The sequence below is a fragment of the Rhinolophus ferrumequinum genome, chromosome 6, assembly GCF_004115265.2.
Source record: "Rhinolophus ferrumequinum isolate MPI-CBG mRhiFer1 chromosome 6, mRhiFer1_v1.p, whole genome shotgun sequence".
NCBI classification, from domain to species: Eukaryota; Metazoa; Chordata; class Mammalia; order Chiroptera; family Rhinolophidae; genus Rhinolophus; species Rhinolophus ferrumequinum.
In genome coordinates, this window is record NC_046289.1 from 62070477 (window position 1) to 62096461 (window position 25985).

General features: G+C 48.0%; 1 protein-coding gene across 9 annotated transcripts in view; it reads left to right on the forward strand.

Moving 5' to 3' along the window:
• The window catches only part of FRMD5 (FERM domain containing 5), a 271287-nt gene that overhangs the window by 231321 nt on the left and 13981 nt on the right, over nt 1-25985 (forward strand). For all 9 annotated transcript variants that reach the window (XM_033108813.1, XM_033108811.1, XM_033108808.1 and 6 more), the window contains exons 3-8: nt 3477-3519; nt 3750-3828; nt 11971-12068; nt 14190-14313; nt 17123-17210; nt 24459-24547. In XM_033108813.1, the coding sequence (XP_032964704.1) occupies nt 3477-3519; nt 3750-3828; nt 11971-12068; nt 14190-14313; nt 17123-17210; nt 24459-24547 (521 nt within the window). The remainder of the gene's footprint in view (nt 1-3476; nt 3520-3749; nt 3829-11970; nt 12069-14189; nt 14314-17122; nt 17211-24458; nt 24548-25985) is intronic.

A 25985-nucleotide genomic window follows, 5' to 3' on the forward strand; every position in this document is an offset into this window, starting at 1 on the left:
CACCGTGCCTACTACCCATTCTTGCCTACCACCCTCCACAAACATGATCACTGTGAATCCCAGAGCACCGCCTTTCATGGGTCCACTAATTTTCTTCACAGCTCCACACTTGGGCTTCATCTTTGTCACCATTCGGGAGCCTTGAAGGGAGCCCCAGAGGGTGCAGCCTCCCAGCAGTGCCCAGGGCCACAGAGGACAACTGAATAGATACCTCCTCACCAGAGTCACGTGCTGTTCTGTTCTTCGATGCTCTGAGTCACTGCGTCTCCAGATCCCATTGAGGGTTTTATGCTAAACACATGAGCTTTAAGAAAGAATCAGAAGGACCGTATCCCTTTCCTTTGACAAGCCCTGTCCCACTTCGCTGACATATTTTGTTCCTCCTGGCTCAACAGAATTTTGAGCATCTTCAGTATTTGGGAAGTAGTGCCGAGGTCAGCCCCTCCCCCTGTGGAGGCTCCACTGACTTGATATAAATACTGTCCTTAGCTTGGGTCCACAGTAGAAGACCCCAAAAGTGCCACGACACTGGGCAGCTACATGTCCTCACATGCTAGAGTTGTCCATTTCACTATATGATGATGAACTATTTTTACAAAGGGGTTTTTTGTTGTTTATTTGTTTATTTTTCGGTCTGAACTATTTCTCCGTAAGAAGGAAGGCCAGTTACCCCAAGGTCTCTTCATCTCCTAAATAGAGTGGCGTATGAAGGGGAAAAAAGGGTAAAATGTGTCTTGTTTATTATTTTTAAGTTAGGTCCGAATGCACTTGAGGAGAATAAGAGAATATGTTGAGGTGATTAAGATTAAAAGCAGAAGGAGACGGAAAAAAATAAGGAAATAGGAAAACGGAGAAATAAACCTTTATGGAGTGGCTGCTGTGTGCAGGGCTTTAGCCAATGGGCACTGGGCTGCACCAGGCTCTAAGCTAAATGCTTCACCTATGTTATTGAATCCTCACCACCAATGAAATGAGTATTCACAATGATATTGTTCGTTCTCCAGATGGGTACATAAAGTCTGAGACAGGCTAAGTAACTTTCCCATGGCAGATGGCAAAGCATGTCTCCAGCTCAGACCTGTGTGAGTAAGGACCTGTGTGGTTTTTAAGGTTCCTTGTTGAATTCATACCTGAAAGCCTCTAAAGCTATGTGATTCTATGCCTTTACTGAGGGGTTAAGGAGAGCAGGGTGGCTTGAGAGGGTACTTGAGAGTTGTGAGGAAATGGACCTATAAAGAATTGCCATCCCAGATTTACTGATTCGGGGTCGAATGGAGGAGGTAAGTTCCCCGGTTCCTCCAGGGTGCGAGGCCCTAAAATAAACCGCCTCCCCCGGGGCACCAGGCAGTCTGAGCCCCGTGTTCAAATCCATCCCACCACTGCTTGCTCTGCAGCGGTCTCCATGGGTCTGGGAATTTTCCTGGCCCTTCTGGAGGAGCTGCCCTCTCTCCGCCTCTCCCCTGTTCCTGGCCCAGGCCCAGGGCCTCAGCCTGCTCTCAGCCTCCCCTTTCAAGTCTGTAGAGTCTGAATATTGTGCCAGACTGGCCCATTCACCTAAATACAGGAGCAAGTTCCCCTCTCCAAACTTTCTTTTCCTCTTCTCCTGACCCCTCCTTCCTAAACCCTGTTAACAGTTGGCTAGTGATTCTGGGACCCAGACTGAGCCAAACAGATGCAAAAGGGAACTCTGGCCATCACCATGTTCTTGGGATCACTTCAAGATTTCTCTACCAGACCCTTAAAATCTCTTGGACAAACTGGGACAGCTTTCTACTCCCTTCTCACCCCCATCCTAACCTCCTCCAGCCTCACTTCGTTCTTCAGCTCTCACTTTAGTACAAACTAAAGTCTTCTCTCCAGCTCTTGCCAAAGGGAATAGTCTTTTTGTCACTCAGCTCCATCTGCCTTCTGCTGATAACGGATCTCACAAGTCATTCCTCTTAGTTTCTATCTTTGTTTATTTTAATCTGTCACTAGAATATCTAGGGGCGATCTTTCTGAGTCCCAGATACTTGTTGTGTTCTCCTCCCTGTACAAAGTTCTGGTGTGTTCTGAAAAGACTGGTCTCTTCCACCTTCACCAGCACAGCCTGGAAACCCAGTTGTTTCCATGCAATTTCACCTCTTGTCTTTGCTTCCCTGTGAAGCGAGCCGCAGTGGGCCGTGTAATGTGAGAAGGACCTCTTAACCACATTGAGTGGCTATAATGAGTTGCCAGCCTCATGGGAACTCAGATCAGAGGAAGCAAGAGAGCAGAATGTCAGCCCAGATTATCCGTGTGGAGCTGACGGGAGAACTGGCTCTTAGTGGGTCCATTAACTGCATGACCCACGGCCCAGCCCAGAAGGTGAGAGCTGGGAACCAGGGGAGGCCAGGATGCCGTCTGCGTGGGCCTGGCTGCTTTCCTGGCCAAAGCAAGAACTCTGCCAAGATGTTACACTAAATGGAAGTAGCCAGAAAAGAGGACGGTGTGGCCTCAGTTCCTTCATCCATTCCATAGCTGCACATTGAACACCTGGCTGGGCCTGAGCGTACAGGGTAAACAGAACAGTTTTCTGCCCTCACAGAGCTTATGACTAATGGTTTTCAGCTACTCCAGGTAACCAAACTCCAAATAACAGTAGTTCTAGCTCCCTGCAAATTGTCATGGTTCCTGATTAGCATAAAAGCAGCAAATATCAATACTGCATTTTATAAAGCATCTGTGTAGAACTTGGAAGTAGATATAGAAGGGTCTCATTGCTTCCTTCCCCCAAACAAGTATCATGGGGAAAGAAATGTATTGCTACTATGTCTGGCCTCTATGAAAATCCAAGGGAAACAGGATACTATCGTACACATCGACTGTGGTTAGTTGTCTTACGAGACAGAGTTTAAACATCCCTGGGTGCCAAGAAATCCTGAGCACGTCTCCCTAACACCGGTTGGCAATCTGTTTTACTCAAACAAAGATGGAATACACACCAGCCATCCCCTGCCTTCTCACCACTTATGAAATTCAACTTGTCAGTACTTTCTAGAGCTGCTACCCATAGCCTCTGTCCCCACACCCCTGCCAAAAAAAAAAAAAAGTTGGCACATAGCATAAACGTACACATCCCATTAAAGTCAGTGTTTCCCTACTCAAGCCAGGCGGGGCTTTATTCCCATCACACATACGTGCGTTCACTTGTACCTCCTGGTATGCCAGAAACATGGCTCAGAACTTTGGCACCCTACTTTGGAAAGTGGCCTTGCCAGGGAAGCCCAGAAATGGCATCTGAAGCTGGAACTCTTCTCCCCTTCACAGCTGGTTCCCCACGGAGCTTATTTCAGAAAATCATATCATTCTTTACTCTCCAAGCCTACATATCACAAGCTTCTGGGCTGCTTTCACCCTGGGCTACAATCTGTCTGGTTATTTAAATTGGATAAAACTAGTTATATTTGACACTGCTTCTCATTAGGATTTTCTTGTTCTTGTGTTCTCTGTTTCAGCATTGGTTGGAGTTTACAAAGTCTGTGGTGAAGCAATTGAGATGTAAGTATTCTCCAAGAAAAAACTCCCACCCCTGGGGAGGGTGGCATGAAACCTCCTGCTTATATTATAGTAAGTCTTGGTAATTTTCCACTGTTCTGAGCATAAATTGCCCTAAACATCTGAGGATCTTCTTCTGAGGGTTCAGAGCCTGTGCATCCTGGGGGGGAGGGGAACCCAGTCATCTCTGGGTGAGAGGGTCTTCCCTGATGGGCTCCTCTTTTTCTCTACAGCCCAGCCTCCATTCACCATGTGTTTCCGTGTGAAGTTTTACCCTGCAGACCCCGCTGCCCTGAAAGAAGAAATAACTAGGTGAGGCTAAATGAACACACCTCTCTCGGCCACTAAGACCTGTTGGAAAGGATAGGAGAGAGGGACTGTCACCTCTCAGATCCTCTAATTTGGAAGCTCCTGACTCTTGTAGGCAAGGAATTCGTCCTAAATATAACCTCACTTCTGTATTTCATTTCCACATGCTTTCTTTGCTCTCCACCTCAGTAGAATTAGAACAGAATGAGTTTCTTCCCTTCAAGTGTGAACTGGTCATATGCAAAGGGATCTAGACTAACCAGTTAATCAAATGCATTTTTTCTTTTACCTGTGATGTAGCCACCATGGACGTCTTTGGAGAGGGCTGTGTTGCTGCTTTTTTTGGGGGGGTGGGGGTGATGTAAATAGACCCCAGTGGCCTAATGTACTTGGGAAATGCCAAAGCATGACACTGAAAGACGAGCTGGGAAATACTGAGGATTTTAAATCCAAGTGGGTAATTGCCAGTCTGCTGATGGATCAGGTCTGTGATAAACTCGTCATGGTGGGCATTATGTTCTGTGCAGAGCAGACGGCTACATGGAATGAATCCTGTCTCATCCAGCACCACTTGAGGATGAAAAAGAACCTCTGTGCCCACAACCATCCTATAAGAGGGTCAATGAATGGGCGCTTCGAAGCTTCCCCAGGGTATTTTGTGTCTCTGAGCCACATTCATTCTAACAGTAGTGCCTCAGAGGTTCAGGAACTCTCTGGAACAGGAATCCTTAATTTTTACATTAGAAAGATCTAATGTTGACATAAGCCAAACCTTGATGTTCCCTTGTAGAGGGTGGGATCACAGGTGACGAGGTCATGCCAGGGAATCCTAGAGCTGAAGAGGAGACAGCCCTGCCAGCTCTACCCCCTCACTAAAACCTTGGGGACAGTGAAGAATGAGGTGAGGTCATTACCAGTCATTTAGACTGTTTGTCCTGTACGGCTTGGAGATTTACTTCTAGACCCTGAACTGCTTGGGACAATCCCAAAGAAAGGAATGAGAAGGGAAGACGGAAGGAAAGAAAAATAGGAATTATTTTTATTTCCTATTCTGAAGCGGGATGCCACTACCTTTATTTACATCAGGTAAAAGGAGCAAATCTTCTTTGAGAAGGAAAATAAGGAAACGGGGAGAGACGAGGGCAAGAAACAGGAACAAGTGGTACAAAGGAAGCAAAGAAGTAGGACAGGGAGGGAAAGTGGCTGCTTCACATGGGCCCTGGTAGGGGGTGCGGGCAACCTCACCATCAGGTCAGAAGGCTCAGCAGGGTGGTCTCCTCCAGGTGCAGGGAGCAGTGTACACCCACCTACTTGGAAACACCGAGGACGGGGAGGTGTGTAGTTGGAACCAAACCTCATGCTCCTGACTAAACATAGAAACTACAGGCTCTGCTCATCCACGTGGAAGTGGATGTGACTCCCACTTTGCTTCTGAACATCAAGCTCATCCATATTAATGAGCAGTCCTGTAGCTTAGGCAGAACAATGAGGGTGGAACCACTGTGTTTGCAACTTAAACAGAGATGAGTTTTGGCAAAGCACTAGCCTGCCTCATCATCATCTCGAGTGTTTGCCTTACTTCTGAGCACACACCTCTCTCCCTCTCTCCCTCTATCCTTCCCTTTCTCCCTCTCTCCCTCCCTCCTTCCCTCCCTCCCTCCCTCTCTCTCTCACTCTCTTCCTCCCTCTCTCCTCTCCTTCTCTCTCTCTCTCTCTCTCTCTCTCTCTCTCTCTCTCTCTCTCCCCCCCTCTCCCTCTCCCTCTCCCTCCCTCCCTCCCCCTCTCCGTCCCTCCCTCCCTTCATCCCTCCCTCCCTTGCTCTGTCCCTCCCTCTCTCTCTGTGATAATGCCAGGGCAGACCCAGAAGTCTGCACTCCTGTCCACATGTCAGAGCAAATTTAACACATCTTTGCTGAGAGTCTAGCGCCTCACCTCCTAACACCACCCATCAGGATCACCTGGTCCACAACTCACTGTGGGACAGTGGGATGAGAGAGATTGATCTAATACAACCCAGTGAGAGCACCACAGACGTATGGCTTTCTGATTTGATTAAAGGACAAAACTATATAGTTACTCGACCCTTAGGAGGAGCTCTTAACAATACCTTTTTCTAAATCAGTGTCACTGCATAATGTTAATGTACAGACCCTCCTACCCAACAAGCAGCATTGACCTGGGAGCTCAGATCCTATTTTGTCACTTCTTGACTATGTGGCTTTGAATATAAGATATTTAACCTGTATGACCTTCAGATTCCTCATTTATAAAATGAGGATAGTAATAGCTACCTGGTAGAATTGTTGGGAGGATTAACCACTGTACAGGGTCTTGTACTTCTTAATATACCCCCCAATAAGCCCTGCACTGGGCACAGGCTTGACGTCTGTGTACTGCCAGATTGATTACGTGGCCCGTGGACCCCAAGGGCTCTGCATGGGGCACAAGTACAATGAGCGCTGGCTTTTCTCCTTTGTTTGAAAGTGTGAAAGGCACTTCTGTTCTGGCCTGTCCCCTTTCCCTGCCAGCAAGAGTCCTAACACTTCAGCAGTTAATACTTGAGGACACAAAGAGAGAGCCATTCCAGGTAGTCACCCAAGTCCTGGTCAGCGGCAGGAGGAACGTGGCCGGGCCTCTCGCCAAGTCAGCAGACTTCAAGGGCACTGACTAGTGTGTGAGCTCCTCCTCCCTCTGTATGCAGTTGTGCTGACCATTGTCGACTGTTCTGCCCCGCTCTCCAGCTCACCAGCCTTCCTTCCTTCCCTAGAATGCAATTTCCAAGCCTTAGCAAGAGTGTGAGCTGTAGGTGCCTGGGCCTCAGTGGAGCCTTCCTGCCTCCCCGCCCCAAGGCATTCTGTGGAGGCCTCGAAATTAGCTGCATCTTTCTCCTCATTCACGTCCCTGCTGCTATGAAGAGAGCAGGTACCTGCCCTGGCCTTACTCAATACCCATAATTCATTGCTGGCTCACGGTCCTCCACACCACTTTCCTGCCAAACTAATTTAGCTGTCAGTGTGTTTTTTCTTAGCAATATTGGTCCTAAATTTCACCACCGTCTCAGCCATTCCCATAAGGCCAGGCTGAGAGGAGGGGATGAAGTCAGGAGTAAAGAACTATGCTTCAAATTGTCTCTTGGACTCTTCCCAAATGGTAAATTTAGTTGCCAAATCCCAATTAATCTCTTTTGTCAGTTTTCAAAGTAATAAATAGATTTTCTTGTCTGAGCTAGAGACAAGGCAGAGAAAATGGGGATTAGGCACCAGATTTAGCGCTTAACAGGGTCTGCAGGTGTATGAAGTCTTTGGAAAGATCAAATGGTAAAAGGAAACTGCGTACAAATGGGTTCCACCTTACAAGGAAGCAAGCTGCCTGACACATGTGTGAGCAGGTGCTCAAAAAAATGTTAATAGAAGAAAGAAACATATGCATGAATGAAGGCAGTTTTTAGGTTATTTATTCCTTCAATGAATATCACTTGAGCCCAGCTTAGGCTAAGACGGGTTGGCGAACTTTTTCAGTAAAAGTCCAGATAGTAATAAGCATTTTAGGCTTTGTGTGCCATGTGGTCTCTGTCACATCTACTCATTTCTGCCATTGTAGACAGCAAAAACAGCTATAGACAATATAGAAAGGAATAAGCCTGGCTGTGTAAAATTTTATTTCATTGGAAACTATGCTGACAAGCTGTAGGTTGCTGACCCTGGGCTAAGAAATCAAAAAGACCTGGGTTCAAATTCCGGTTTCTTTCTTTAACTACCTATGTGACAAGGCGAGGAACCATGTCTCTAATCATTCAGTTTCCTCACCTGTGAGACAGGGATAAAAAGCAGTAGTCACCTCATAGAGCTGTGAGAATTAAATGAGAGCGTGTGTGTTAAACTGTATGATGTGTATGTAGCGCACAACACGCGCTCAGTAAATTGTTACTGTTATTTCGTTTGTTATTACTCTCATCTGTTTCTACCACTGGAACGTGAGCTCCATAAGAGCAGGGACTCTGTTCTCCCTGCTGTATTCCCAGCGCCCGTGGCAATGGCTGGCACTTGTAAGTGCGCACAACTATTAGGTTGGTGCAAAAGTAATTGCGGTTTTTGTAAATTTTTTTTTTTTGTAACTTTTTAAACCACAGTTACTTTTGCACCAATCTCATAGATGTCTGGATAGCTGGGTGGGGGGGAGGGTGAATAGGTGAGCTAGGCACAGGATATATAGGCTCTCGAGAAGAATATTGAAAGTAAATAAAGCCTAGTCTGACTCCCAGGATCTTGCAGCCTGGTATGGAGGGAAAGAACATACTAAACATGATTACAGGTAGGAAAAAGGATGGTAGAAAATAGAGGAAGCTGGGGCAAAGAATCTAATGAAGGGAAGGTGGGGCCAAAGGATCTTCTAGAAGAAACTCTTCAGGTGCTGCCCGTGCTTTCCAGTGTTCAGAACCTTTAATTCTGGAAATATCTGTGGATTCATCCCCACCCTGTGATACCAGAAAGCATAAGGCCAAAGCCAGTACCTTGGAGAGACGTACATGTTACAGAAATACTCAGGTTTTACCTGGCCGTCTCTTAGGCTCCCACTCATTCTGCCTTTGGGTAGTCCTGACTCACACCCCATCAACATGGGACAACACAGGCATTAAAACAAAATGAAGGTGAGGTAAAGCCTCTCGAGGCCAGAAGAAGACAGGCAAAGTTTACCACCACCACCACCACCACCACCACCACCACCACCACCACCACCCACCCCCTCCCTCCCCGCAAAAGTGGCGTAAAGGAGCCAGGTTGTTGTCTTAAATCTGGTCTAAAGCTATTTCTTGTTTGGTTCCAAAGAGGATGTCTTTCTGATGATGAAGAGTTCTCCTGCCTTCATTTAGGACTCCTCTCTAACCTGCTAAGTAACTGAATTACCACAGGGGTAGAAAGAGCATCCGGCCCTGAGTCAGGAGGCCTTCCTTGATTCTGATCATTGTCACCTCCAACAAGTCACCCTACCTCTCTGGACTTCTACTTCCTCAGCTACAAAATGAGAGAATTAGGCTATTCTGAGGCTCTGAGATTGCGTAACACAACCAGCCTGTACATCAGGAGCTGACTGGGCTGAGTGACCCCAGTAAGCTGATCCCTTGCCTGGCAATACAGCTGCCCTGGTGGCAATGCCTCAGGCAACACGATAGTCTTCCTTAGGCCCATGTGTGGCTGGGGGGAACACGCCAGGGTCTCTTGGATATAGATCTAAGGATGCTATGAATCATATGGGATATATGTTCATGACCAACAACACTGAGTCATTGGTTTCCTCCTTAAATGAACAAAACATGAAGCGTGATGGAAGCCACTATGGCAGGAAAGGAAAGGGGGGACCCCTAGTGCAACTCTCTCCCTTGAAGCTGCCGGTTGATTGTTTCATGAGCTCATCTCTTCTTGTTCTCTAAAGACTGTGGTTTGTTTCTTTAGGTCGTTAACTTGCCCTCCCTTCCCCCGCCCCCTCCAGTTGCTGCACCATAGCCTGGCAATGTTGCCATGCCTTACTCTTGACCTCCCTGAAGCTGTCCTTCCTCCAGAAGTCTGAAGAACCCCTTGGAAAGGGTTGTTTCCTTCCCAAGTGGAAAGCCTTGTTTCCTTTCCAGCTCACCTGAGGCACCTGTCATGCACCTATCAATAAGGATGCCTTATAATGACCATGGTTCTCAGTGTTAGGAGGAGCATGTCACCGTTGGGTGGGGAGAGAGCAGATCAGAAGCTCTAGAGGGGCTTTTTCAAACCCAGGAGCACCCATACACACAGATTCTGACGTGCTCCCCCGGAGAATGCTCTCCTCACAACACTGAGAATCAGAGCCTGTTGTCCCTTTGAAATATCTCCTTTAGTCCAGTATGTGCTGTCCCTGAATTTTTGGACACAGATAAGCAGAGAGGTGTGGGAGGAGTGATCAGTGAGGAAGGGGCAAAAGGTTTGCTTTCACATCCTGCCAAAGCCTTTGGAAGGTAGGAGTTGGACCAGTGAGAGGCAGAGAAGTCCTCTCCCTCTACCCACACACCGTGTGGCATTTCACTGTAGGAAGCAGAGTGAAAACAAGCTTGATTCAGTGGCTCCATCTTTATTCACTCAGTGTGGTTTCTTTTTCCTTCAGTTTTTCTTGGCAACACTGGGGCAGAGTGGGGTTGGTGATGGTGGTTGAGGTGAGAAGGGACGTTCCTATTAATTTCCAGACTGTAATACTGCCCTTTGGTTTGAGGAGGGAGTCCCTCCTGATGTGGTTAGAAGGATGCTTAAACTTGATATACAAATCACGTTGGGGATCTTGTTACAATGAAATCAGTTGGTCTGGGATGGTCCTAACATTTGCCATTTCTAACAAGCTCACAGATGATGCTGATACCCGATATGTGGGCCACACTTTGAGTAGCAAGGCCTGAGGCGAGAAGGGTTTTCATTTCTGTTTGTTAATCCCTTGAATCACCAAGTCACCTGCTGGTACCTCTCTCCACCCTGGAAGTTGCACTGTCAACGGTCCTCTTTCTTTTGAGCATTTTCACATGATCAGGTGATCCTAGAATCCTCTGTTTCATTCTTGAGCCTTAAAACAGAAGCAGGGGAAACTTCTTGTTGTTCAGGGAAGGCCCGATTTCCTTTTGGCTCAGACAGATGGAATTTAAGGGAATTTTACTACATTTCCATTACTGCCCTATAGGGATGCTATGGTTATCTGTGGCTGTCTAAAGAAGTGCCACAAAACAGTTTCTGTGATCCAGGAGCGGCTGAGCTGGGTGGTTCTGGCTCAGGGTCTCTCATGGGGTTGCAGTCAAGAGATTGGCCAGGGCTGCAGTCATCTGAAGGCTAGACTGGAGGATTCACTTCCAAAATGGTGTACTCACGTGGCTACTGGCAGAAAATGTCAGTGCCTTGCTCGCTATTGGCAAAAGGCCTCAGTTCCTCACCACATGGACCTTTCTGTAGGGCTTCTTGAGCATTCTCAAGCAGAATGAGATCCAAGAGGAAGGAGAGAGAACCAGGAGGAAGATGCAGTGGCTTTGTGACCTAATCTCAGCTGTCAGACACTATCACTTCTGTTTTACTCTGTTACAAGTGAGTCACTAAGTCCAACCCATACTTAAAGGAAGGGAATTAAGCTCTGCCTCCGGAAATGAGTATCAAAGAATTGGCAGGCATATTTTAAACTACCACCGATACCCCCCTGGCCAAGGAGCCACTGTGGTAGGTGACTCACTGAAGTGTTTCATAGCCCTGGCTTGTGCTCTTCTTAGGATACTTGTGAGGTGATGAACACCAGAGACCGCACTCTTTGTAAAGATATTTTAAAACAGAAAGTTAATAATTCCATTGTACTGCGACAGGGTCCGGTGAAACTCCAAAGCAGTTACAGTGCAAGGAGGGCAAGCATAATAGAGTGACTAAGAGCCAACGTCAGGAGTCCAACAGTCCTGAATTTGAAGTTGTGTGTCCATGTGAAAAGCACTTGAGCCTCAGTTTCTTTATCTTAGAAAAGGGGGACGTGGATAATAACAGTACCTCTCTTAAAGTGTTATGTGAGAATTAGATGAAATATTGCGTGTAACGCGCATAGCCCCTGGACTGGCAGATAGTCAAGTTTCTGTGCTGCTTTCACCAGCGCCCCTTCTCGTACCTTATTCAAATTCTGGGAGGTCCCGTTGAGCTCTGCCGGTAATTGAAGGCTGTTCCACAGACGGACAGATGCTCTTGACAAGCCAAGGCAGCGTTCTTCCTTCAGCTACTTCCTTCACCCACCATTCTGCTTCTTAAGAAGGAACGTCAGCCAGTATCCAAGGAGGCCCAGTTGGCCCCTGTCTCCCAACAGAGGTTTCTTTTTTGGCGCTGAATTGACCCAGACTGGCCCCTTCCAAAGCCCAGCACTGGGAGCAACGACACTTTTACCAGGAAGCACCTTTTCAGGTTTGAGCTACAGAAAGAAACTGACAGGTTGTTTTGAATTGAACCTCAAATCAGTTCAGGGCAAAGTACTTGAAAGAGTCTTCAGGGAAATGGAAAATGTATTTGTTCTGTGGTATGTTTTGGAAACTTTTTTAATGTAGTAAAAGTGTCCTGACAGAGATTTTATTTATAAAGCAATCCAAGAAATCCTTTATAATTCACTCTGTTTTCTCTCCAGGTATTTAGTCTTCCTACAGATCAAAAGGGATCTCTACCATGGCCGCCTCCTCTGCAAAACTTCAGATGCCGCCTTGTTAGCGGCTTATATCCTTCAAGGTAATGACTTTTGACAGGATAGATTTGCTTGTCATGCCAAGTACTGATTACATTATTTCGGTAATCACAGATGATATACATAGATATATCTAACTTGAAGCAGAGTCCAAATTAGAAGACTTTGCCGGGACTCCATAAAGCTGACCACTCAACCCTACATTGTACCTGAGCTTTCTCTGCCAGCCCCCTCCAGTCATTCGGACTGTGTTTGGGGGGGGGGGGGGTTTCCCTGCAACCTTGGTTGATATAGTTACTGCAACTGGAGAATAATCTGAGTCCATTTTTTCCTATCCCTTCATGCAAATCTCAAAGATGTGAGCATTTCCAAAATCTCCAAAGCATCTTGGAATTCTGGTATCTATTTCAGAGCTCTTTCCATTCAGAGTGCTCAAAGTTGAAAATGTTTCCAAGTAACAGACACATTTCCCCACATGCTAATAAGGTAGAGCTGCGTCTGTACCCAGCTGGTGCCCAGGCTGGCTTTTATTTTTTTTGCAGAAGCAGTGCGAAAAGTATGCACTCTTCATATATAATCCGTTCTCCTTTCACGACATGCAGGGGGCTCCTAAATGCCACTTCCTAGACTTCGCTTAGTCCTTAGGCCTGAAACTGTCACTGGATTGTTTGGGGCCATAGCACTAAAATCATGACATTTCCACCAGAGAATCTGAACCCTTAACTGGAAGTCTGTGAACTCCAGGAAGCTATTTGGTGAAGAGAACCTGGAAAATCCTTGCCAATAGGAAACTAAAGTTCTTCTGGCAAGAGAAGTATCACAGCTGCATTAAGAATGTAGAAGCCAGCCCATTACAACTTTGACTTCTGAGACTCCTGTTTTTAAAAATCACTTAAACAGGGAGGTGCTTGCCAACTCTAAGGTACCCAAAAATGTCCCTTTCAATTTTAAAGGAAAACCTGGTTCAATGTAAGTGAAATTTTAAACTGTAGTCTTCCCGTCAGTTTACCCTGACAACCATATTGAATTTTTATTTTTTTTTCTTTAAGGAAGTAATTGAGGTCCAACATCGATGTTTTCCACTTAGAGCTTTCTAAATAAAATCATAATAAATGACTCAGTGGCTCAAGGTCACTCCGGACTTTAGGCCCAGGGAAGCTTTTAGTCTCTTGCTAAAGGATAGAAATTCCCAAGTGTTTTGGAAGCACAATATTCAGCTGTGAGAGGAGGGCACATTTTCCCCTTAATATTTACTCCTCCGTCCAGACTTCTCTGTGCACTGGTTGTGGTTCTCACTAGAGAAAGAAAAAGGGCAACCACAAAGCAGCTAGAACTTGTTAACATACTTCCTCTTCACATACCTGATGTTGCCTGGGGAGCACTCCATGTGGAGAAAGCTGGTTCTCACCTAGGAACACATTGTAGAGAGCACCATGGGCCCTAAGTTCATTTACCTGAGATCTTAGCAGCTTTAGGGATGGATTCTGTCTGTGAATGGCTGGAGAGAGCCCCACCCCCTGCAGGGACTGAGAAGTCAGCTGTAAGCCCTGGTGCTGCTGACCTCAGTCGCACTGTCTGGTTACAGCCAGTCTTCCCCTCTGCAGTCTTCTCCAAGCCTCCTAGCACCTGATCAGCCCTCAATGAATATTTAATTTATTCACTTGCTTTGCTTTGATTTGATTTGGAGAGTTGAGTTCTGAGTTTGGGTCATGGCTCATTCATCAATTTGCTGTGTCCCTGCTAAAATCCTCAAAGTGAGATTTCTGATCTGATTCAGGCCCAAGAGGTCCTGTCTTCCGGATCAAGCTCACAGTGTCCTGTGTTGCCACAAGGCGCATTGCTCCCAGGCTCTCTTCTTGTGGCTGAATAGACAGGACTGAGTGTAAGCTTCTGCTTCTTTATTGCAAATTTACTTGTGGTGCCCTCAGAACACGGGGTCACTCTGTTGTCTCTCTGCTTAGACTTGGCATCAACCCAGTGTGCACACCTGGGAAAACAAAGGCGGGTGTACTCCTGAGAGGACCGCCCCTGCCTGACACTCAGACAGGCTCAAGGACCGCTGTGCTTTGGAAATATGGAGTGTGCTTTGACTTTTGTTCTGTGTGTTCATCTCTTGTTGCTTTGCCAATGTTCACAACTGTTTTCCTCTCCTTTCCTTTTGCAAGCGGAGATTGGAGATTATGACCCCGGGAAACACCCTGAAGGTTACAGCTCCAAGTTCCAGTTTTTCCCGAAACATTCAGAGAAGCTGGAAAGGAAAATTGCTGAGATTCATAAGACAGAACTCAGGTGCGTGACACTCAGTTCAGGCCCAGGACACTGTCCCACAGCCTGAGCACACATGCCCTTTGCTGCTCCTGCAGACCCAGCCTTCCTGATTCTGGATGGACCATTTTCAGTGATCCACTGACAGCACACCACCACACCGTGTGGGCTCACTCTCCAAAGAGATGGGTGCAGGTTGAGACTTAAAGACAAGAGAGATAGTGTATCATAAAGAAAACAGTGAAGGAGTAGCCTCAAAGATATTTGCTTCAAGATAAAGGAAGAGACAGAGGGAAAAAGCATGAACTGGGGAAAAGGAAAAGAAAAATATAAAGGGCACAGCAGAAGAGAAAAAAGATAGGAAGGGTTGAGTGGGGCTGTGAAAAATGAGCAAGCCTCTGCCTTCAGACTATGACAGTATGGCTTCCGGGCCAGTGGGTGGGACTGCACAGGGCTGGCCTGATTCATAAATGCTGTGGGTGCCCTGAGAGTACCTGGGTCAGGTTGTGTCTTTAGCACTGCCTCACTCAACCCCACACCCATGCACAGAGGGAAGGAGGGGAGAAGCAGCTGGAAGCAAGAGGCTTGTCCTCAGATTCTCTTAGTTCTCCCAGAATATGCTTAATTTCACCGAAGAGCATTAATGTATCCTTTCACCCACATGAAATAGGATTTTCTACAAAGATTGATTTAAAAAGACAACAGTAGGGTGTTTCGGCTCTACTTTGTGTGGCACACTGGAGCACAGATTCCCCAAACTGATAAACTTTGAAGAAAAAGTTATATACAATGCAGTGTTGTGAAATAAAACATGCCATCCTATCAGTACATTATAATTTTTTAAAAAAATCTTTGTGTAACTAACAAAATATTTGTGTAACTATCTTTCCCGGGGAAGAAAAATGCCCCAGGGGTGGGGGTGTAAAAGATATTTCTAATGATAATATTAAGCCTAAACTAGCTCCTACCCTGACCCCAAATCCCCAAAAAACACACACACAAAAATCTTCATCTTCACCCAAAGATTTTACCAACAAATATATCCCCAAAGCCTCCTTAGCCTTTGTGAACAGACCACGTGCCCCACCGTGTGTGGCAGGACTCCTTCCCAACCCATCCAGAGGAATGGACACCTATCAAAGGTGGAATCCTAGCCTCTTCCCACCCAGCTCCCTGTGCAAGTGCGGCCTTTCCGAGACGACCGGACTCCTCCCATCTCTGTTAGAGAAGTAGCGGCCCCTTGTGGTAAAGGTCGGAATACACACGGACCTGTGTGAGGGCTTGTGCTTCGTTCAAGGGAGAGAGCAGGGATGTGCGGGGACTCCCCTGGCGGCTGCCAGGAGGGTTTTAGACGTCAGATCAGCGGGGACAGTCCTCCAGAAACCTAGTAGAAGGCAGGGGATCCCCCAGAAAATGATGCCCGCTTTGAGGTTCCCGGAGGTTTGAGCTGACTCCAGGGGTGGATGGAGCCCACTGGGCCCTTCCAGCCTCCAGCTGAATGAGGAAGCTCCAGGGAGAGGGAGCGGTGCTCACCTGCCTCCGGTGCCCCGCCCTGGGCCTGCTGCGCAAGCCTTTTCCAAACACCGTCCCTCTGTCTTGGCACACTGGTAGATGTAGGAGTCTGCAGCCAGCATAATGCCTACTTACACAGATTCAGCCTCCTGCTTATAATGTAAAAACTATGCCTGTTTCCTTTCTCTGACTCTAACATGAGTTCCTCAAGGGCCCAGACTGTGCGCTAAATTTCTTGGTATATTTTACAGCAGGCGGCACAGAGACTGGCACATAAGGTGCTGGTTGATAGATGCCTCTCCAGAAGGCCGGGACTCTGGCCTCTTCCTCCTTTGGGTGGCTTGTCTTCCTGCCCTGCCAGATTCCTTGAGGCAAATGATGAACTAGAAGTAAGCAACTTTCAGTCCTGCCCACCAGCCGTCAGAGTTGTTGTTGACTTCACAGACTGCCCACCCCTCCTCACACAGTGTAGAAGTATGGCTGCTTCACCAGGGCCCTGGGCCCCGAGGGAGCCCCATGGTGATATTGCCACTGGTCTGTGCTGAGCTCCACAACGCACCTGCTAAAGAGGCAGCCAGGAGGGGGTGATGCTAAAGGCCCTTTCTCAGATGGCTTGGCACCAGGGCTGGTTCCTTCCTTTAGCTCCTTCTTTTTCCTTCATAGTCATTGCTCTGTGGACAGAGCCGTAATGGAGGCTGGGGAACTCAGCACTGTCTCTTGCTGCGTCTCGCCGTCCTCCATTCCCATGTTCCCTCTTGGTAAACAGGGTTATGCAGCACCAGCAAAATATTAAGGCCCCTGCCTGCTTTGTATTTCAGTCTAGATCAGATCACGGATGAAAACCCCGTATAGGTTTTATAGGCTGGCCTGCAGCCAGCCAATAGATGTGTTTTGTTTGCCCCCATAGTATTTAAAATCACGAAATACCACATAAAAATCAGTATCTCTGACTTCTCTTTAAAAATCACATCTAGCAATGCTGGGCCCTCCATTCCCACGTGACTATAATTTTGGAGCTGAGGAGCAGCTGCCCTCATTCGATGGGGCAGCACTCCCCACTTTGCCACCGTCCCCACCACTCCCTACTGTTTGACACTCAGCCCATGTCATCCGTTACGTAGCCTGCCTCCTCCGCAAGGCGTCTGAGGTTTTGACCGTAGACAGGAATCTCGGAAGTTGGTCCTAGAACAGAGCAGCGAGCACACTGTATGGGACGAATGGAGTGTGAGACTCACCCTGAGCACTTACTTCGTAATAACTTACCTCAGAGAAAGCTTTGGGAAAAGGAAACCCTGAAATCATCTCATTTTCCTTATTCCAGTGGTCAAACACCAGCAACATCAGAGCTGAACTTTTTAAGAAAAGCACAGACATTGGAGACATACGGCGTGGACCCCCATCCGTGTAAGGTAATAAGAGCGCAGTGGTGGAGGCTGCGCTGACCTTGCCTCCTCTAGGCATGTCCATACCCTCTGCCCCTTCAATCGCTGCACGATTAGCCCTTTTGGTGACAGATGCCAGAGACAATGTCTCATTTTGCAAACTCTGGATTCCACGCTGCAGAATTTTGTGCTGCCACATCAATGTGTGAAGCAAAGTCCACCTAAATAATAAATCTGAAACGGGGGCTCCATTTGGGCAGCAGTGGGTACCTTGGTAGAAATAAAGAGAGGAGGAATGTAGAAGGCCTCCCCCCCACGGGGAATGATCAGAGGCAGCTCGGAGGACTGCCCACCCTTCCCTGACCCGTAATCTAGTTTCTTTCCAAGAGTGGGTTTTATTGACTACAGCAGCGTAAGTCACTGCGCGGAACTGCAGTGGAGTCACATTTAATTCCATTATCTGCCTGTGAGGGTGAGACGGGAACCAGCCAGGGAGGCTCTGCCCAGAGGAAAACCTCTGTAATTACTCACATGTATCTGGCAGTTTGGAGATGAGCTCGAGCTGCCACAGTCACTGCGGAGAGCAGCGGAAACCCGTGGGCTTTTCCTGTCTCTGTGGCCACATCCCTCCTCTTCGTCTCCACATCTCAGGTGCTTTGACACTCCTACTCTCTGCCTTCGTTTCTCCCAATGTTTTCCTCTCTCTTTCTACTACTGGAGAGACCCCAGTACCACCAGTGAGGGAGACAGTATCCAATGGGAGCAGGACACTGACCTTTTCTTCCTAAAAGATGAGGGAACGCCGTGTGTTTCCAACAAAAATTAAAAGAATAGAATAGAAACCGAGGAACCCAGTGATGTGGGGCAGCGTTGTTTCCCTTGGCCTCGTGGTGAGGTGATGGTGATTTGTTCCCGCATAGGACTTAAGGCTGGAACTTCAAATATGAACTCTGAGAACATTCTGGCATTCAGAAACCCTAGAGAAGGTGTGCCCCATCCCCACAGTTCCCTATCCACCAGCACAGCCTACTGCCAGATAACCCCTGTGTTTTTTGGGGGGCTGGCACTGTCAGAAAACACATTCATGCCTGTTTATAACAAAAAATTGACATTTACAAATGAATCAGCAAAGAAGCTTCCCATTGTGTATCCATAAGGAACAGAAGCCCTCGGGGTACTTCCTCTGGGGAGAAGGTGAGAGCGGTCATCGCAGTGGCCTATACTTCCAGTCCCTTGTTCCTGGGCCCTATACTTCTTGCCCACGCAGAGCCGTGTCAGAGCCCTGCTATGGAAACCCACACACGGGCCCTCAGCTCATCTCATCGGGCTCAAGCTCAAGATTTCCGCAGCCTTCCTGAGCAAGAACAGTTTGGGAGCCTTTACTCTTGTCATTAAGTAGAGTCACTTTGGTGATATGCTACCAAGCACTCGCCTTAATGTTGCTACAAGGAGAGCTGAAATAAGCCTGAGCACTCGGTGTAATAAATACTGATGATTTCTATTAACAGAGAGGCAATTACTGGGCCCAGGGAATCTGGGGCATGCAGCCCTGGGGAGAACAGAAGAAGAGGCATCGTTTTGATAATTAAATGAGAGCAGAACAACGTTTTGGCTGAGCTCTGTTCTCCTGGACTGATTAAGAAGCTGCTGTTCTTCCTGTCCATGCTGATGGTTTCTTTCTGCCCAGTGTCCTTCCCTGGCCCTGGGACCAGGAAGAGGAGATCCTACCAACTCTGGGTCGGACAGACGGAGGGCTCCAGGAGCTCGCTGGTTTACAATAATACCCAAACTCTGAACTTGCACAAGCTGTCCTGAGCTCTCTGCCTCTTCCCTCAGCCCCCAACTCCTGGCAAGAGCCCCAGCAGACCCAGGCTACAGCTGCTGGACGAGGAGAGTGGAGCAAACCACAGACAGCTCAATTGTACCTGTTCCCAGCCCTGACCTCTCCAACCTCAGAAGCCACCATTCTGTTCCTTTCAGGGGGGCCGTGGCACTGGTTCTTTGCCCTGGGTCTCGGACTGGGGTTTATGGAGTAGTCAGACCTGTCACAGAAACCAGCCTTATTATGAGTCATAAGGGTGCCACTTACTGAGAGCCTACACGTGCCAGGCACTTACGTGCATTAACTATCTCATTTAATCTTTGCAACAACACTGCCAAGAAGATACTCCTGTCCTCTTTAAGATAAGAACACTGAGCCTCTGAGGGACTGACTGGCATGTCCAGAGTCACTGGTACAGACGGTACTGGGACTCGAGCCTGGACTTCTCTGAGTCTCGATGCTGTACTCTTTCAGTTGTCATTCATGATCTTCCTTCTGGAGAGGTGACATTTCTTTAGGAGCAAAGCAGGACTCAATTGCCAATTCTGACAGAGGACAAAGACCTACGAGACTCCTAAAATCATATAAAAATTCCATGTAAGTTCACCAAGTGATCTTAGGTCTATTCTTCGTAGACCAGGAGAAAACTGATTTCAGCAGGATCTAGGTTGGAGCAACCACACAAATAAAATTAATGTCATTCCTCTGCCCTTAAAATAGGATAATTACTTTCATAATCAGCCACCTAGGCTCCTCTCTAAATAACCCCCTCCCCAGCGCAACAAGTTGCCCCTGACCTCAGAGAAACAGAACAAGAAGGATCAGTGATGCCGTCGCCCTCAGGTGGGCCCCTCTTGGCTGCGCTGTGGGGAGAACGTTAGGTTTACTGCTGAAATGAAAAGCTTGATTAAAGCCATCTAGGTGGCAAGTCTCTGCCAAGATTTCCATTTCCGGGCTGTCATGGGGTGACACCAAGCCTCTTACTGCGTGCCTCCGCCTCCTCCTCATTCTCATTTCCTGTGGCTGTGTTTAAGTATATTGAAACAGGGTGATTTTCATGATTGACTTACTGTAAAGTGTCCCAGCTACAAGCTCTTTCAGGAATGGGCATAAGTGTTTGGAAGAGCATGGGGAATCTTCTTCCCTAAGGTTTTTTAGGAGTAATAGAGGCTTCACCCGCCCAGATTGAATTAGTTTAAGTCATGCTCTAGAGAGGGGACTGGATGACCCTGAAAAGCGTAACAACCAAGAATGGTCCTCACTCTGTCATACCCAGGATGTCCTCTGGGGCGGCAGCAGACAAAAGCCTACTTCATGGTATCTGAACATGGAACCTGTGGGGACTGGGCAAAGGTGGCTAGGTCCTACTTCCAAGAACCAGTCAGTGCTGTGATTTCCAGAAACCCTTTTCTGAACAGACTGATCGTCTTAGGGTGAACCTCTCATGCTACTGAATTGAGGGCGGTTTCCATGAACCTGTGGGAGACTCAGTGCAAATGCATCCCCGCTCCAAGAAAAGCACCACTGGCTGTGCCCTTGGCAGTGAGTCATTTAGGCCATCAGATGGACATAGAATGTTTGATGTATTGTTGTCCTTAGTTTACAAATGAGGAAACTGAGGTTCAGAGAAGTAAGTCACAGAGCAAATAAGAAACAAAGCTGGGGTCCTAAACCAAGAAAGAAGCTCTTTTCACAGGATGAAAAATTGAAAACAAGCTTTTTACCTCAAACTGTAAAAGTGAACTAAATTCTTTTGACTGCTAGCTAATGGAGAGTGCAGCTGGCGATATCTGCCTGTGGCTGTCAAGACCTGAGTTTTTATTCCACCTCCCAGGTCCCTTAATGGCTCGGCCCTGTAGGTATTGATTTCATCAGGATGAGAAGGGGACAGGTTACTGTTGTCTGTGTCACTTCTCTCCTCGTCCTCATTTTCTTCTCTTTTTGTCATATAATTTGTCCTTTCTCACACAAAATCCCAAGGGCAGGCTCACAACAAGAATGATGTGCTAGATTGAAGAAACTGGGAAAGTTCCAGAGAAGGTGTCAGCATGGCTGCCTGTTTGTGTTTTCATGCTGGTACAGATGTGAGGTTTCTCACTGTAATTCCAAGTCCCGCTCCTCACGCGCCAGACACACGGAGCCAGCATTCCGGCTGCCCTCCGCCCCGTGGATGCCCACGCACCGGGGCCTTGCCGTGGTCTTCATCTGCAACTTGCATCGGAAGCAGTTTGGAGAATTGCTCTCTTCATAGGAGACACTGGATTGGGATTCCTCAAGGTGCTATTATTATTGGAATGATGGAGCATCTAATTGGGGTTTATTCCCAGTTTGCTCCCTATTCCAACTCAAACAGCCTGGTCAGTAGAGGCTGTTCCCCTCCAATTCCAGCACCTGCCTTCAGTCGGAGGCCAGCCCTGAGGTGTCTGGATGGTGCAGATGGACAGTGCCCACAGGACCTGGCCAGCAGGACCCAGCTCGTGGGAGGACCTTCTCTTCCTTTTGCTCTGGCCAGAGTCACTGGGGTGACGCCCATAGATCTGTCACAGCCCCAGTCTCCTTCCCCATCTGCCCACTTCACTCTCACCCCAATTCCCAAATGTATCACCCAGATCCCTTTTCTACGAACAATGAGTGACTTCTCCCTCGAACAGTGAGTGAGTTCTCCCTTTCTACCCCAACTTCCCACACCCTCATTTCTTAATTAGCAACATTTAAATCCATCAACATCAGGAAAAATAGTAAAATGTTAGGGTGTTGGGTTTTTTTAAGTGTTTTGAATTAAGTTCAACAAACTGAGAGAATTAGTAGCAGCCATAATAATATTGACAACATAAGCACTAACATGTATTGGGTACCTACTAAGTGCAACTTAAGAGACAGATAATATTATCAACTCTAATTTTACAACGAAGAGTCTGAAACACAGAGAAATGAAGGGACGTGGCCCAGTTCACATGGGCAGTGAATGGTGGAGCCAGAGCCTGGGCCTGAGGTCGCCTGACCGAAGCCCACGGCACCGTGGGTATGGCCAGGTGCCCTTCTTGCCCGCAGGGCTCAGGGTACAAAGAGCAGAGAGAGGCCTTTCCCTGCCCTCCCTGCTGCTTCCTTTCTAGTCTTTACCTGTTACGTTAAGCCATCCTCGGTCCTCTGTAGGCCTGACCCTTTGTTTCCATCCTTCCACGAATTCTTCTTCCTTCTCTCAGAAAGAACAGAAAGGCCTTTCCTTTCTCTCAGCACTGATGACACCTCCCCCCTCCACCCACTGTGCCTCCCCCTCCCCTTTCTGCTCACATAGGTACCGCCCCCACCCGCAGACACACTGGCCCCTCTGGCCACCTCATTGACTTACACGTTCACCTGATAAATACCTGAGGGCCTGTTCTGCCAGTACGAATAAGGTAAGGTCTCCACCCTCAAGTCTGTCTTTGGAAAGCTGCAGTTTTAGGACTTCCCTGGGTCCTGTCTGCACAGTGAGTAGAAGGCGTCCTGGTGCCCACCCTCCGTCTGAGGCCGCTGCCTCCTCGCCAGCACGGCCGGCCGTCCCTCACCCACCTCTCCCGGTCATTCTCCACCCTAAGGGCCAGCCTGCCCTGACCCATATCTCTGCCAGCCTGCCAGGTTAGCGCTGGTACCGGGCAGGGAGCGTGCTTGTGTGCAGTGCTGGCACTCAGGTATTCACCTCCACCACCAAGCACTGATGACAGACAGGCGGGAGCAAATCCAGCCCCGTGGCTTCAGTATCTCCGTTCAGGTTATTTTTAAACAGCTTTTTACTGTGTTCCTGGGTTGAATGACATTGTGCTTGCAGCCAAGTGTCGGGGTCACGACAGACCCTGAGCAAAGGGCAATAGTAAAAATACATTAATTGGAAATGTTCGCTAAACATGTACTTAGCTTACTCCCTGGGCCCAGATGCTTATACCTGTAACCCTGACTGAAAGACAGTTTGAGGACAGAACTGCATTTTTTCTTGAGGCGAGGTTTGTGAAATCTTGCAGAGTCCCCTCTGTTCTTAGGCCCGAACAGGCTGAAGATCTGTTCAGTGGAGGGAACCGTGACGGTGGGAGAGGCTAGAAGGGCCCGACAGCCTCACGCCAGGTGCCTCACCCTCACTTCACGGCACCATCTAAGCTGTGGTCCAGACCACAGTCCTGCATGCACATTTGACCAGCATCCTGCCATAATTTTCTGGCCATCTAAACACACACCCTGGCGGAGCAGATTCTCACCCGAGGTCCCTATCACGAAGGGAGCTCCTCTGAGAGAACATAATCCATCAACCAGCTTTTTGTGTCTCATCCCAAACTAGAAAAGACCTGGGCCTCATGGAGCTCATTTTCCCATGTTGCGGGAGCTACAACCTACAGCTTCTGCTGCACCTTCTTCCCTCTCTGCTCAGCAGAACCTCAAGCCTGGTGTTTCCAGGCAGATGGTGACAGGTGACCAGGAGGCCCCTTTGCTGGGTCCGGCACCATAGGGCTGGTGATGACTGTTCTTCTTGGCCAGTTGCTTCTTTTCTTCAGCTAAGCTGTCCTGGGGGAGACCATTGTGTAGGGCTTATCACGATCATGGTAACTGTCATATTCGTTCTAACAGCTTTTTTGAGATACGCATATAATTCACATGTCATAAAGTCCATCCTTTTAAAGTGTGCAATGCAGTGGTTTTTAGTATATTCACAGAACCACACAACTGTCCCCAATATCTGATTTTAAATCTGACTTTTATCACCTAAAAAGGAAACCCTGTAACTATTAGCTGTCACTCCCCATCTTCCCTTCCCCACAGCTCCTGGCAAACAGTAATCTTTTTGTCTCTGTGGATTTATCTATTCTGAACATTTCCTACAAATGGAATCTTACAAGTGATCTTTTGTGACTGGCTGCTTTTACTTGCTGTAGCTTGTGTTAGGACTTTGTTCTTTTTTACTGCTTAAATGTTCCATTGTACGGGTGTATCACATGTTGTTGATTTATTTATCAGTTGATGGACATTTAGATTGTTTCTACTTTTTTGGCTGTTATGAATAATCCTGCTATAAACATTCATGCACAAGTTTCTGTGTGAACATGTTTTCAGTTCTCTTGGGTACATACCTAAGAGTGGAATTGCTGGGTCATGTGGTAACTCCATGTTGAACAATTTGAAGAACTTCCAAACTGCTTCCAAAGTGACTGCGCCACTTTACAATCTCACCAGCAATGTATGGGGGTTCACCATGCTCTTTGGATGTTCCCAAAAGCCTTCTCAGATTGGTGTCATCATAATCTACAACTAACAGTGAAGGGCACCGGGGCTCAGTCCCCTTACTCAGTGCCTGTTACTTCCAAATGCTATGCTCTTGCTCTGGGACCTACCTTCAAGTATTCACTCTGTATCACAGCTGGACAGCTGTGTTTCTCACCCTTTCACCTCTATGCCTGCATCCCTGATGAGAAATTTTTGTGTTGCAGGATGTATCAGGAAATGCTGCATTTCTGGCCTTCACTCCTTTTGGGTTTGTTGTTCTGCAAGGAAACAAGAGAGTCCACTTCATAAAATGGTGAGTATCTTCATTTCCGAAACAGGCTTTTTCTCCCTCACCAACTGGGGAGGGCTGTGGTTCCCATGTCCTCTGTGGTTGGGCATCCATAATGCTAACTGATGCAGGTAGTGGTCTCTTCCTAGGGACATTATTTTTCTGGAGGGGTATTCCCGAGAGCCAGCAGCCTCTCCAGAGAAAGAAAGGCTGTGGAGGGTTGATTTCTTGGTAGGTTGAGAGGCCTGGGGCTGGAGCCAATGTTAGGGCAGGAAACTTGCCATGAGAACTGAGACTTTGGACTGTCCCCCACTGAGGGCCGCAGCATCTGCAGGGATGCTTGCGCCCTGACCCAGTCTCCTAACAAAGGAGAGGCTCACAATGACCCCTGGGACACACAGAAGTTACCCTGTTGCTGACACACACCCTCCTCGGGCCACCCCCTGCTGTGGGCATTGCCTGGGCACAGATGCCACTATCTCTCCTGTCCCTCTTTAGGGCGTAGGTGTCCTCAGCCTCCAAGTTCCATCCCCTCTCCCCCCTCCCACTCTCATTACTAGCAGGCAAGAGGCGCTGCCTCAGCTGGCACTGCCCTGCCCATGTGTTTGGGGTCTGTTCTGCTGCGTGGCGCTGGGAGCTGATGCCGCACAGACTTTGGTTTGTTGCTGGCCATTTGGCTCTCCTGGAGACCCTTTTTCTGGCCCATGCAAACATGTTTCAGCCTCATGAGAACATGCTGCATATCCTGCTGAGCTCCTGTGATTTCTGTACCTTTTTGGGCCTTAGACTGCCAAGTCTAAACTGGCCAACTCCTCCTATAGGCTTTCCTTGGCCCAGCAGAGCTCAGCCAGGGAAGACTGCTCCTGTCTTGGTTCCTCTGCCTTTTCTAGAAGAGCGAATGGGAATCTGAGGACAGAGCCACTTCCTGGTGAGCTTTCTGCTGGGGTTGCTGCAAAGCATCCATCCACCTATGTCCTCTTCAGCTCCCCTGCTGAGCTTGTGGACCAAAACCACCTTTCCAGCCCTTATTGCTCTCGTGGAGATTCACCGTGTGATAATTAACGAGTGCAAGTGGAACTGTTCCTTAAACACGCCGAGCCAGCTCCCATTCCCCAGGAAAAGAGCTACGTCACAAGACAGCCTGCCGCACTGCAGTAACCAGTGTACACTCCAACACACCTGTTTGCTAGGCATTCTCAAGGTGGCCCACTCACTGGGCTGTCTGGGTGAAGACTGTGAAGGTTTGGGGTCTCCTGTCACTTTACTTTTCAGAAAAAGACAATGAGCAGATTCAGGCCACCACTCTCCCAGTGAGGAGCACTTGCTGCCTGGAGATAGCTGGGGTGTCTGGTGTTCCTCAGGGGCCTGGGGCCTGGGCCACACTCTGACCGGGACAGTGGCCTCGTGAGATCCCTGGTAGGGGCATGTTTGGCAGGACACAAGTAGGACACACCTGTCACGG